The 14,578-nt window shown below is 41.4% G+C and overlaps 1 protein-coding gene across 3 annotated transcripts in view; it reads left to right on the forward strand.

The window, feature by feature from the left end:
* The window catches only part of EIF2AK3 (eukaryotic translation initiation factor 2 alpha kinase 3), an 82,114-nt gene that overhangs the window by 26,921 nt on the left and 40,615 nt on the right, over positions 1–14,578 (forward strand). For all 3 annotated transcript variants that reach the window (XM_084857467.1, XM_084857466.1, XM_084857465.1), the window contains exons 4-6: positions 3,151–3,281; positions 8,715–8,949; positions 9,187–9,349. In XM_084857467.1, the coding sequence (XP_084713593.1) occupies positions 3,151–3,281; positions 8,715–8,949; positions 9,187–9,349 (529 nt within the window). The remainder of the gene's footprint in view (positions 1–3,150; positions 3,282–8,714; positions 8,950–9,186; positions 9,350–14,578) is intronic.

Raw genomic sequence — 14,578 nt, forward strand, 5'->3', positions numbered from 1 at the left:
ACCAAACATATCTTCCAAAGAACCTTTGGTGCATAGGGTAGGCAAGTCCCATCGCTAATAGCACTATTTTCACAGGTGGCAGGGGTGGAGAACCTTTTCATTCCAAAAGCTACGAAGTGACCATGTCTGGAGGAACGTGTGCCCATGAAGGCGCACCCACCCACCCCTCAGTGCGTAGCAGTTAGGGTTGAAAAAAGCCTTCCACTGGCAGCTATGGAAATCTTTCTTGAAGCCTACTAGCATTGCAGTTGAATGTTAATCCCACCCCATGCACTGCAGTTAGGTTTGAATAAAGCCTCCTATTGTTAATTGCCACAGGAAATTTGGGGGAGGTTTTAGCATGTGGGAAAAGGAGGGTTAATCTTTTCTTCCCCAGCTTTGTGCCCCCTGAATTCATCCCTCCCCTGTTGCATTTAGGCTTGAGAGGTGGGACAAAGAGGTTCCCCATTCCTGGTGAATTGTATAGCAGCTACCCTCTTCAAAATATACCCTCAACATTGTGAGAATTAAAAAACCTGAGATGAACACAAGAAATTGTGTCATGCAGATTCATTTCATTGACGAGGATTTCTGGGGCTAAGAGCTGAGATTTGGAATTATAAGCAAATTTGACAAGATGCTATAATTTGAAAGCAGGACATGCACACTGATAACTGGTCCCCACAGAGTTTGCCAAGAACTGTTCTCCATATTTGGGATTTTACCTCTATGTACTTCTAATTTCCATAAAGAATTCCACATAACAGCATTTGTGATAATTTTCTTCTGAGGAAACTGCCACTGTATGTGCGTGTGCACGTGTGTGTGTGTGGGGGGGGGACAAAAGTGAGTGCTAGTGCATGCACTAGTTTTCTTTGGCTCCTTCTTCACAGAAGATGCATTTGGAGGCATCAACAGAACCAATCTAAAATAACTTGTTGAATTTTTCCCAGAACTTTAAGAAATAAAGTTGGTTGAGAGGTTGTATTTACTCATGTAGGAGATCTCCATAATGCAATGTGCAGTGCCTGGAGAAATAATGCCATCAGTGATAAATCAGTAAAGATTCTTGACATTATCTTTAACTTTCCCAAGTCTGAGTGCTTTCTCTAAGCTTCTGCACTACAGGTCTCTTCATACATCTGATGTAAAAAAGCTCATGCTGCAACAAATACATTGGTTTTTGAAGTGCCACACGACTCTCTGTTGTGTGACTATTGTGCTAGACTTGCGCTTTGATCCAGACACATTTATTTCATTATCTGCAGCATTTTTTCCTATGAAATAGCCATTATTGTGGCTGATGTCATTATTTCTAGATCAGAGGTGGCTCTGACATGATTTGCTTCTTAACTGAACATGATTTGCAGCCCCTGCCAAGGAAAGAATAATTTGGATTTGAAATATAATCCTGGAGATGACACAGATTTTGTTTTCTAAATCAAAGAACTAACCTGATCCTTTTTATGTTATGAATGAAAGTTAAGAGATTCTAAAATTACCTTTATGTTCGCTCTTTTTTCATCTTCTGCTGATGTATTTATTCTTATGATATCTTGTGTTCAGCTTTTTCCATGTCCACGGCTTAGACATACTATGGAAGCAGTACATAAGAAATGAAGTAATTTTAATCAGAGCTTACTGCTCACCAGAACTGGGAAACAAAATTCTTAAAGTAGTTTCCTTCCACATATATCTAATTGGAAAGATTGGATGCAAGAAGAGGAAGAGCTACTAGAAAGCAGTTGGAAAGAAGGCACACCTTTGGGTCTTTGTCTAAATTGCCTTGGAACAGCTTCATATGTGGACACAAAACCTACCATGGCTGGCTGTGAGCTATGTTAAAATACTCCTTCGTGCATTGCAATTCTCCAAAGTCGCTAGAGAACAGTAAGACAGAAAATAGTTACACCAGTTCTGTTTCACTTACCACTTTAATTTAAAATAAAATAATAACTTTGATTTTTAGCAAATGTTCTGTAGTGAGCTGTGAGCCAGGCAGTCCCCAGTTCAAATGTTACTTCAGCCACAAAGTTGGGTGGATTTAGGCAAGCCATTGACCTGGTTTGCACATAACGGCCTACCATGGGTTATTTAACCCGTGGTTGATCAGGGCTGCGTGTTGATTGGGACCAACAACAAACCATCAGTTAAAACTCTTCAGTTGTTTCTCCCTGAACAACCCAGTGTTCAGAGTTTGCACATCTCAGAGCACAACCCAGGAATGGAGCGTTCCTGGGTTGTTTTGTAAGCTGGAAAGGAAATGGAAGCATCAAGCGGGCAGGAGGCAATGCGCTCACTCCTGTGTGGCCCTGACAACCCATGAGTTGTCAGTACATATGAACTGGGTCTCTCTCTCTCTCTCTCTCTCTCTCTCTCACACACACAATTTCAGCCTGCTCTCTGATATGAGGTAATAACATTAACCTACCTTGTAAGGTTTTGTAAAACTTACCAAAGTTGAAAATTTCTATCCTGCTTTCAAGCTGTATTTTTATTTATTTAAACTTCTTTATAGCCCTTCAATTCAGTAACTTTGAGGCTGGGTTTGGACAATCCCCTCCCTGCATGTGATGCTTGCACGCACTCCATTTCCCTAATTACCCGCAGCTCAGGTTGTCATGTCATCCAAACCCAGCGAGGAATGGTGCGGTGACTTCCAGACCACCCTGTAACCCTTACAACAAGCCATGGGTTGCGGCGTTGTTTGGAAGCTATCTCCGCCACATGCCTCACCAGGTTTGGAGACCCCACACCATGGATAATTAGGGAAATGGCAGGCGAGCGAGTGACACACGTGGGGTGGGGAAAAGAAGCCATGGTGGCTTCTTTTCCCCACTGATTGTCCAAACCCAGCCTGAGGGGGGTTGCAGTAAAAGCACAATTGTAATTTTACAGTGGTAATTCTAAAAGCATCTTGCAGTAAAAATACATCAGCATAACAGCATACTTAAAGCACACTGGATACTTTAAAACTGACTTTTTAATGGATTTTTTTATTCATGACTTTTCTTTAGTACCATTTTTATATGACTTGTGGGTACAAATATAGAAATTGGGGGTAAGTACAATGGAGGAGAGTCACCATTTCTGCATAATTAGTGAATAGAAGGCTTTACTAAAAAACCAGAGAGACGTTCTTCAGATGTAAGACTTCCCTTCTTGCCCCAGGTGAAGTACGTATGTTCAGCAATGGGCTGCCGCCGCTGGGATGAAGACGAGATAGAACAGGAAGATATTCTTCTTCTGCATCGAACGCAGAAAACGGTCCGTGCTGTTGGGCCCCGCAGCGGCAATGAGAAGTATGTACACAAATACTATATCTCGTGTCTTCAAACATAAGCAAGTAGTTTCTACACGTAGAGGCGTGCTGTCAGATTATTAGTGTTTGGAATTTTCATATTTTTTATCTTCATTAATTAAAAAGTCTGAAATTCGATAGGTTTAGGTTTTTTCTGAGGATACCTGAATTTGGTGTGTCTTCTTGAGATAGTCCTATCACACCTGCTCCATCTACCTAACTAATTTTTGACACCTGAGACAGGTGCATCCTGTGCATGACCAGGATTGAAATTGTGATTATATGGATGGTCCCCAGTCAGATACAGATTTATATATCATATTAAATTGTTCTGGGTATCAAAATATAATAAAAATGAAACAAAACACAAAAAGTTGGTACCAAAGAATATATTTATTGCTCAAACAAATTTTAGAAAATAACATACTTTTATCACAGTGAGGAAGATCACAAACATCCCTAAATACATGCAGGTTATAGTCACTAAATATAATCACTAAATAGAAGTAGTAGTAAGCATATTCTTAATGAAGTAAAATCTAAATTCATCTCAATCCAATAATATCAAAAGTTCTTATTCACCTAAATAGAAGGCATGACTGACATAGTTAACATAAGCATTTTTGATGGGCTTCTCATTCTTCCATGATCTTTCTGCTCAACCATGCCAAACACGTACTATTTATAATATTCTGCCTATCATTAGCCCCTTCATAGATCACTGCCTTGTTGTGGCGAAGGGGCTTGCATAACTCAGTGAAGCCATAAGCTGTGCTGTGCAGGGCCACCCAAGACAGACAGGTCATGGCGGAGAGTTCTGACAAAATGTGGTCCACTAGAGAAGGAAATGGCAACCCACTCCAGTATTCTTGCCAAGAAAACCCCATGGAACGTATCACAAGGCTAAAAGATATGACGCTGGAAGATGAGCCCCTCAGGTCGGAAGGTGTCCAATATACTACTAGGGAAGAGCAGAGGGAATTTCCAAGTAGCGCCAGAAAGAGTGAAGCGGCTGGGCCAAAGCCGAAAGGACACTCAGCTGTGGATTTGTCTGGTGGTAAAAAGAAAATCCGATGCTGTAAAGAACAATATTGTTTAGGAACCTGGAATGTAAGCTCAGTGACTCAAGGTAAGCTGGAGGTGGTCAAACATGAGATGGCAAGATTGAACATCGACATCTTGGGAATCAGCGAACTAAAACGGACAGGCATGGGCGAATTTAATTCAGGTGACCATTATATCTACTACTGTGGGCAAGAATCCCTTAGAAGAAATGGAGTAGCACTCATAGTCAATAAAAGGGTGGGAAAAGCAGTCCTGGGGTACAATCTCAAAAACGATAGAATGATCTCAGGACGAATCCAAGGCAAACCATTCAACATCACAGTAATTCAAGTCTATGCCCCAACCACTGAGGCCGAAGAAGCTGAGGTTGATTGGTTCTTTGAAGACCTACAACACCTTCTAGAACTAACACCAAAAAAAGATGTCCTCTTCATCATAGGGGATTGGAATGCTAAAGTAGGAAGTCAAGAAATCACCAGGATAACAGGCCAGCATGGCCTTGGTGTACAAAATGAAGCAGGACAAAGGCTAATCGAGTTTTGCCAAGAGAACATGCTGATCATAGCAAACACGCTTTTCCAACAGCACAAGAGGCGACTCTACACATGGACATCACCAGATGGTCAATATCGAAATCAGATTGATTATGTCCTTTGCAGCCAAAGATGGAGAAGCTCTATACAGTCAGAGATTAGACCTGATAGACAAGAGTGCCTGAGGAACTATGGACGGAGGTCCATAACATTGTTCATGAGGCAGCAACTAAATCCATCCCAAATAAAAAGAAATGCAAGAAAGCCAAGTGGCTGTCTGATATGGCTTTACAAGTAGCTCACGAAAGAAGGGAAGCGAAAAGCAAGGGAGAAAGGAGAAGATATATCCAACTGAATGCAGAGTTCCAGAGAATAGCAAGGAGAGACAAGAAGGCCTTCTTAAATGAACAATGCAAAGAAATCGAGGAAAACAACAGAATGGGAAAGACTAGAGATCTCTTCAAGAAAATCGGAGATATCAAGGGAATGTTTTGTGCAAAGACGGGCATGGTAAAGGACAAAGAAGGCAGGGACCTAAGAGAAGCAGATGAGATTAAGAAGAGGTGGCAAGAATACACAGAAGAACTATACAGGAAAGATCTGAATGTCCCTGATAGCCATGATAGTGCGGTCACTGAACTTGAGCCGGACATCCTAGAGAATGAAGTCAAGTGGGCCTTAGGAAGCATTAGTAACAACAAAGTTAGCGGAGGTGACAGTATTCCAGCTGAGCTATTTAAGATCCTAAAAGATGATGCTGTTAAAGTGCTGCACTCAATATGCCAACAAATTTGGAACACTCAGCAGTGGCCACAAGACTGGAAAAGGTAAGTTTACATTCCAATTCCAAAAAAGGGCAATGCCAAAGAGTGTTCGAACTACCATACAATTGCGCTCATTTCACATGCCAGCAAGGTTATGCTCAAAATCCTACAAGCTAGGCTTCAGCAGTATGTGAAGCGAGAACTACCGGAAGTACAAGCGGGGTTTCGAAGAGGCAGAGGAACTAGAGATCAAATCGCCAACATTCGCTGGATCATGGAGAAAGCAAGAGAATTCCAGAAGAACGTCTATTTCTGCTTCACTGACTACGCTAAAGCCTTTGATTGTGTGCATCACAACAAACTCTGACAAATCCTTAAAGAGATGGGAGTACCAGACCACCTTACCTGTCTCCTGAGAAACCTGTACGAGGGTCAAGAAGCAACAGTAAGAACCAGACATGGAACAACCGATTGGTTCAAAATTGGGAAAGGAGTACGACAAGGCTGTATATTGTCGCCCTCCTTATTTAATTTATATGCAGAGTACATCATGAGAAACGCTGGGTTGGATGAATCACAGGTTGGAATTAAGATTGCTGGGAGAATTATCAACATCCTCAGATACTCAGACGATACCACCCTAATGGCAGAAAGCGAAGAGGATCTAAAGAGCCTCTTGTTGAGGGAGAGTGCAAAAGCTGGTTTGAAACTCAGCATTAAAAAAACTAAGATCATGGCATCTGGCCCCATCACTTCCTGGCATATAGAAGGGGAAGAAATGGAAGCAGTGACAGATTTTACTTTCTTGGGCTCCAAGATCACCGCAGACGGTGACTGTAGCCATGAAATTAAAAGTCGCTCACTCCTTGGGAGGAAAGCTATGGCACACCTAGACAGCATAGTAAGAAGCAGAGACATCACCTTGCCGACAGAGGTTCGTATAATCAAAGCTATGGTTTTCCCAGTAGCAACGTATGGCTGTGAGAGCTGGACTATAAGGAAGGCTGAGCACCGAAGAATCGATGCTTTTGAACTGTGGTGCTGGAGAAGACTCTTACGAGTCCCCTGGACTGCCAGGAGGTCAAATCAGTCAATCCTAAAGGAAATCAACCCTGAGTGCTCATTGGAAGGACAGATACTGAAGCTGAAGCTCAAATATTTTGACCACCTAATGCGAAGAGAAAACTCCCTGGAAAAGACCCTGATGCTGGGAAAGATTGAAGGCAAAAGGTGAAGGGGACGGCAGAGGATGAGATGGCTAGATAGCATCACCGATGCAATGAATATGAACTTGAGCACACTCTGGGAGAGAGCGCAGGACAGGAAGGCCTGGCATGCTATGGTCCATGGGGTCATGAAGAGTCGGACACTACTGAATGACTGAACAACAACAATCTACCATTAGTTATAGTTCCTTATCTTAACAAACATCTATGTAGCTTGACTGAAACAGGAGCCCCAGACCCGCTTATAGACATAACCTTAAGAGGGCTTCCCCCTAATGCAGCCAGGCTTATAGCTACCTTCAGAAGCACCCTTGTGAAGGTTCATCCCCTCCTGAGTTAAGGAGGTTTTATTTTTTTTTATTTTATTTCATTTCTATATCGCCCAAGAGCCAAAGGCTTTTACTTCCAAGGATTAACCAAGCCACCTGTGGCAAGCTCCCTTGCCCCAGTTGCAAAAGCATATTTTTGCATTCAACCAATCACCTGTACAAAATACAATAAATTCTTGCCAACCCCACATTTTACAATGCATATTCCATCACATTCTCTTATACTCAAAAGACATTGGACTCTTATAAATGCTACTGTTTTGGTCATTGTGCAGAAATTAGGGAGAGCTTTTCCTAGCATACAGATGAATTCTGCAGGTACAGAGGAAGGGAAAACTGGAGGATATACAGCTTGGTAATTCCCAGCATTGATTGCCACAGGGCAATCTGTAAGAACCAGCAGCAGATCGTAAATGCTGTTGAACTTAAGGAAAAGTGGTTGCTTTTAAAACACATTATTGGTTTTGTCTTTCACTGGAATAATTACTATAGTAATAGTAAAGTGTGTCAGTTCATAATGCTGAATTATTCGTGTTCATTGGGGGGGGGGTGCTAGAATTAACCTCTGGGGCCACTAATCCAGCTTTTTAGTATATCTTAAGATCAGTGGTTGGACACAAATGCCATCTCTCCTAAATATGTATATGCCTTGCTTTTAGAATCTGTAAATAGGTCAGTAAATCTGTTCAGTGACCAACTTCTCCATCTCGGAAAAAGTCTGCAGATAACGGGAAAAGCTGGACATAACATGTTTTTGGCACAGGACACTTTTCCCTTTATAACGGAGCAATCCTATGGCCCCTAGATGTTGTCTGAGGGACCATAGAATAGTGGGGATTCCCCCCTCCCGAGGTCAAAGGCAGCTGTCTGACCTCAGAAGAGGGAGTCGGAGATCTGACCCTCCCCCCCACCCCTTTGCAACCAGCATGGAAAGAACCACACTGGCTGGCCTCTGAGATCGGAAAATGGATCTCAGAGAGGGGGAAAGGGGGTGTACCAGTGGGCAAGGAGGAGAGGAGACCTGAAAGGCCAGGATATGAGCTGTCCTGAGTCTATTCCAGCCTCCTTTCCTCTCCCTGTGAAGTGTTGTCGCTAGATGGGCAAAAAAGCCCATCTATTGAAAAATGCAACAATCAAAGGACAGGGAGGCGAAGATCATCTCTGCTGCTTCTCCCACCCTACCAGCTTCAGCACAGCAGGGCACTGGATACATGGAAGCTTCTGAGTTCAGAGGCTTCTGTTTCACGAGGTCGCAACTCATAGTATTGCACCCTAAATCATTTAGCCCGTGGAAGAATTACGTGTTAACTTAAAAACTTGCATACTACATTAGAAGATCAGTTGGTTCTAATAAATGCTAGTGCCTTACTCTTTTTAGTACAGTCCAGGATATTAGGCTTGCATTACTTCAGAAATGGCATGACATCTTCTGTTCTGTTTTTTAAAAATGAGATTGATTTGGAGTCACAATCTTGAATTATTTATTTGCTTTGTTGTGTGCTTTTTTGCTTTTAAAGGTGGAATTTTAGTGTTGGCCACTTTGAACTGCGCTATGTTCCAGACACTGAAACGAGAGTAGGATTTATTGAAGGCAATTTAAAACCAAATCTAAACAAAGAAGATTCTAAAATAATTTCAGATGTGGAAGAGCAGGAGGCTGTAATGAAGGATACACTGATAAAAGTCTCAGTAGCTGACTGGAAGGTTATGGCATTCAATAAGAAGGGAGGACACCTGGAATGGGAATATCAGGTACTGAAGATGGAAACATGTTAACACTCTTTGGAAATATTACAGCATTACCAAAAAAATCTTTCATTTTGTATTAGAGATCATTGTGGAATTTGTGATTTGTCTTTTTAATAATGACTATCTTCTCTTATAAATTCCTTTTTGAATTCTTGAAAAGCTGTGCACAAAAAAGATCTTCAGTATTACAGAAAACATGCATTGAATTGATTTTAAAATACCCTATTTACTTATCTGCAGTTCTGCACTCCAGTTGCTTCTGCCTGGCTGGTTAAAGATGGCAAAGTAATTCCAATTAGTCTCTTTGATGATACAAGCTACGCCTCAAGTAACGATATCTTAGAAGATGAAGAGGACCTTGTGGAAGCTGCCCGAGGAGCCACAGAGTCCAGTGTCTATTTAGGTGCAGTGTCTACTTCAATATATAACATAAACTTTGCCTTGCCCAACCCTCTGTACACAAATTCTAGATTTTGTATTTTCAGGATGATGGTAATTAAGTTCAGAGTTTCTGCCCCACCCCAAAAGGACAAATACAATGCATGGGGTGTGTATGTTTTGCTTTGGCAGTTAAATGTTTGTTGTTTCAAACCCTCACAAAAGGTTTGTGCATTGCTATGAACAACGCATTTTCATCCTAATCTAATAAGTGGTTACTCAGAAGTAAATCTCATTGAGTTTAGTGGGAGCTCATTTCTAGCAAGTGTGCTTAGAGGGCAGGGGTCGGGGGAGGGGAGGCCAGGTTGCAGCCTTTGCATTATTAGCACAGTTATACATAAAGAGAGTGTAGTTTTGACTAGAGATGTGAAGGCCCAGAAAAATCCAGGGGGGAAAACCATTTTTTCCCAAGGACTGTTTTTGTTTTTATCCGAAAATTTGGAAAAATTGAACAGCTTTGGATTGTGAAATACTTTCTTTTAGAATTTAAGACAACGTATTTATATATTGTTACCCAGCCTTTACTCCCCCAAAACGATTTCTGAAAACTATGTAATAAGCATAGTTCTTTCATTCCTTATTAAAATTATTGATCTAAAGTATACTTTACTGATAGACATTTATGCTCAGTTTCCCAGCATGTGAGTAGAGTCCCCACTGTGCATTCTTGACAGTAAATGTGCATTCTTGACAGTTTGGGTTTTGTTCTATAGAGTCCTGTGTTTCTAATGCTGAAGCAATCATTTAATGGAGTTCTGATCTATTCAGACAATAATTACAGATTTACTAACTGAGTTTACTGTTAAAATTATGATTATATTTCAAAACTTTTATGAGCAAACTAAGCCATACATGGCATAACTTTAGGAACAGAAAGGTTGCTCTGTGCTCCTAAAGCAGCCGTCCCCAGCCTGGTGCCTTCCAGATGTTTTGGACTACAGTGCCCAGCATTCCTGACCATTGGCCATGCTGCCTGAGGCTGATGGGAGCGGAAGTCCAAGCTGGTGGGCACCACATTGGGGAAGGCTGTGTTAAAGCAACAAAGTGACTTTAGATCTGTAAAGAGTGCTAAAAAAAAGAAAAGTATTGCTTCAGTTTATTCAACATTTCAGAGGGAAGGGGGGGACTGGGTTTTTCCATGGCCTCAAAATTTCCAGAAATTTTACATCTCTAATTTTGACTATCCCTGGAGGAGGCCCTAAGACTTAATTAGTATGACATAGTCATATTGTTTGATAGGCTTGAAAAGTTATAAAGTCTCTGTCCTTCTCTGACTCTTTCCAGAGTTTCTCCTGCTACTATAGTGGGAGGTTTTCAAAGGGTTTTTCTCCCCTTTTGTGAGTTCTGGTATTTTGAGATACATATGGATCCAGACACAAGATGTGGACTCACACCTTGTTCCTATTCAAAAGCATTTGTCTGATTTCAGCCTTCCACTACTGTGTATACATTTCTAGACGTTAATAAATAAGTCTGCTGGTTTTGTTTTTTACTGTCTTTGCCATCTGTCAAAATAATGTATTCACTCTTCTGGCTGAAACATGGAACATTGTACCGCTGCTGAGATTCTTCTTAGTGTGCTCTTAACTAATGATTACCAACCCTCAGAACTCATGAGCCATAAAGTTGTAAGCTCGCTGATAACTGGTCTTTGGAGGACGAGATCCTAGATAGGATGATTCCTCTTAGTGGACTCCAGAATCAGGACTTACTTTCAACTTATCATTTGAGTAGGGAGAACCCCAAACAATTTTTTCCCTCAGCGATAGGAGAGCATTCAAATTTGGCTTAGGTTTCACTTCTGGGACTGCCCTCTTTTAGATAGGGAACTTCCCAACAATCCCTAGATGATTATACTATGTACAAGGATGACATATCTGCAAGAAGGAAAAAACCTAAAAGATTCAGATGTTCTCTACCCACCCCCACCCCCCACTGCATATGGAAGGCAAGCTTCAGGTCTTATAGGCACCTCAAGAATAATTACTGCGGAAAAGTGGGTTTTGCAAACCATTCAAGGAAACTACTCCAGATGATTTCATTCCCTCCCACATATCGGCAATCTGGAACAGCGTGCCAGAATCTCCAAGGCCATCCAGCATCTTTTGGAGATCACACCCCCAAGAGCATTCTGCAGCAGTGTTTTCAAGTGCTATGCAAAGGCAATTTTAGACCTGACAAGGGTGAACACTTTCACTGAAATGAAGCTTTTTAGAGTGGAAACCTTGCATTCCATTCTGGCAAGGCTGAAATTGTGTACATCTTAGCCTAAATAAAAAGTATTGGAAGTTTATTTGCATATGCCAGTTCAGCTCAGTCATTGCTGCTTCTTGAGATTCAATTTTGGGATTGGCTGGTAGTGGATTCTTCCCTTTTGGTGTCACCTCAGCTCCCAGGGTCTTTGCAAAAGTCCTGGTAACCTTGGTAACACTCTTCTATTCACTAGGGATGCATTTATAATTGTATCTGGATAACCTGATTAGGTTTCCAACCTGTCGCAGGAAATCTGAGATGTAGCAGGACTTGGACTACCACAGTCCAAGTCCTGCAGTATCACAACTCTTTAATCAACAAAGTGAAGAATACCTGCCATTCTTCAGATAATCCATTATTTGGGGGTCCTGTTGGATACCAGCAAGGACACAGTTTTCTCTCTGAGGAGAGAATTTCAGTTCTGTCATCCATGGTACTGAAAGTCAGAAAAAAGATTTATCTGCCTTCAGTTACTAATCCATCTATCCAGGCTCCTTCAGACAGTGCTGCTTCCTTCCAGGACTAGAACTCCTCATGGTTGCACCCATAATGTTTGTCTTCCTTTATCTGTTTGCAAGTCCCTGAGATGGTAGTCTAGGAAGGATGCATTTCTTCAAGAATTCCATCTAGTAGCTCCAAACAGGAATGTGGTGACAAGATGCCAGCCTGTCCAATTAGGTCACCCTTCCCCAACCTGGTGCTCTCCAGATGATTTGGATTGTATTTCCCAACATTCCTGATGATGTTGGCTGGGGCTGATGGGAATTGAAGTCTAAAATATCTGGAGGGCACCAGATTGGGGATGTTTGCATTAGTAGGCTTCCTACAAGGAGGCCATTGTTCAGGGGACTTGGACCCACCTGATACCTTTTTTCAGCATACACTTCTTGAAGCTCTGAGTTATAAACACCATCCTCAAGGCTTTCACCTCAAAGCTAGAAGGAAGAGATGTTCTAGTTAGCACCAACAACATAAGGCCAATCTGAATAGACATGGAGAGACTTGCTGTCACCAAGTACTCATGAAGACAACCTCTCCTCTATTGGGCAGGGTCATGTTTCACCTTAATAATGAAACATCTAAAAGGGGAGTTGAGCATCCAAGCCAACTGGCTCAACCAAGCATCAGTAGGCCAGTCCAAATGGGTCCCAAGCCAGAATGCTTTTCAGCAAATATCCAGATTTCCAGCTGCTTTAGTGAATTTTACAAGCAAACTACAAGTGGCAAAGGCCACCTTAGTGAATGTGATGCACTGCAGGTAAATTGGTCTCTTTATCCTTTCCTTTCCCTTCCATTGATCCCCAGAATAATTAAGAGGATCAGGGAACTGACATAATTTTGGTTGTGCCTAGTAACTCAAGCACCCCTGATCCCCTGATATCTTTACGCTTTCCATCCAAACTGCTCTTCCAAAATCGTCCTCAAACATTCCATCTACTTGGAGGTTGAAAGCTAGTTCCTCCTAAGCATCAGTTGTTATCTCAGGGTGAGATGTAATCTGTCATGGTGTAATCACTCAGAAGTCAGTCCTCAGAGCTGGTCTGCATCCTGACACCTTGAGAAGACAGGTGTCAGCATTTTATTAGCAGCATAGTGGAGTCACCTCATTTCTTCTCATCTCCTCAGGGAGTTGCTTTGGGATATCTCCTTGATCCCTGCGCTTTTAGTCATGTAGCCTCAATCTGGTCTTGACAGCATTTCTTTGGAGACAGTCTGAGCCAGAAAATTTTCCTTGAAACACCATTCCTGGTTGCAATGATTCTTCACACAGAGTTCTCAAAATCAGAGGCTATTGAGCAGGAACTTTGTGTTATTCAAGGCCAGTTTTGCGTCTGAGGATTTGTTATCCTCAAACCTTACCTGCCCTTTATTCCCAACATAAATTCTGCCTTTCATTATGTAGAATAGAGATTCTGATCCTAAAGTGTCTACTTACTAGTATTCTTACAGAGCAATCCTACAGATGTCTATACAGAGTAAATCCCATTGATTTAAATGGGGCATACTTCCAGGAGAGTGGGTATAGGATTGCAGCCTTAGTGTATGTATTTGTATATAGATATTCTACTAATGAACTGCTGAGTGGGGCTTAATGTATGCTTATCTGGGTGTGGGAAACTGCATTTTAGTTTTACTTTTTTAATGCTTATGCTGAAGGGAAGACTAAACATGCTTACTTGTAGGAAATCTGTTTTGCTCATTTTCAGACATATCAATACCCTGGTATATTTGCTCTTTTAAGAGGAGTTCTATACCATTTTAAGCTGTTGGCATAAGGGTTATCAATAACAAGGTATTTTAAAGAATCTTTTTGTTCTACTTTATTAAATTTATTTCCGGAATGCTTTAAATTCCTGCTCAGCTTTCCATTCATTGGATGCATTTAGAGGACAATAGCGAGAATGAATTATGTCCTTGACACTTAAACCGTGCTGTAGAAAGAATAATAAATCATGTGTATCAGTAGGTTGATTTATTAAGTATCTCCAGTAAAATCTTCCTTGCTGATCATAAATTTGACTTTTGTAATATGATGGTCGCTGCATGCGTCTTAAAAAATGAGGAATGCATAACACTAGCTATTGCCATGTGGACGCATCCTGTTTTAGCAGCATGGCCCATGTTGGTGGGTGATGTTACCAACTCCTACTGCTGAAGTTGATTTTTTACTGATTACTTAGCAAGGCTGCATATTAGCCCCCCTGTTATTTAATTTTTATATAGATTCACTAGTTAGAGTCCTTAACCATCCTGATTTTCATCCACCTAAGTTTACTAACAGGCACATAACTGTGTTATTATATGCAGATGATGTAGTAATTCTCTCACAGTCACCTGTTGGCCTGAAGAGCATCACAGACTTTGGCACAACATTGCTATAATGAACATCTTCACATTAATTATCAAAAAACAAAAGTAATGATGTTTGCCAAAAGACCAA

This window comes from Heloderma suspectum, chromosome 5 (genome assembly GCF_057233095.1).
Source record: "Heloderma suspectum isolate Gila_16-S chromosome 5, 16-S_ref, whole genome shotgun sequence".
NCBI classification, from domain to species: domain Eukaryota; kingdom Metazoa; phylum Chordata; class Lepidosauria; order Squamata; family Helodermatidae; genus Heloderma; species Heloderma suspectum.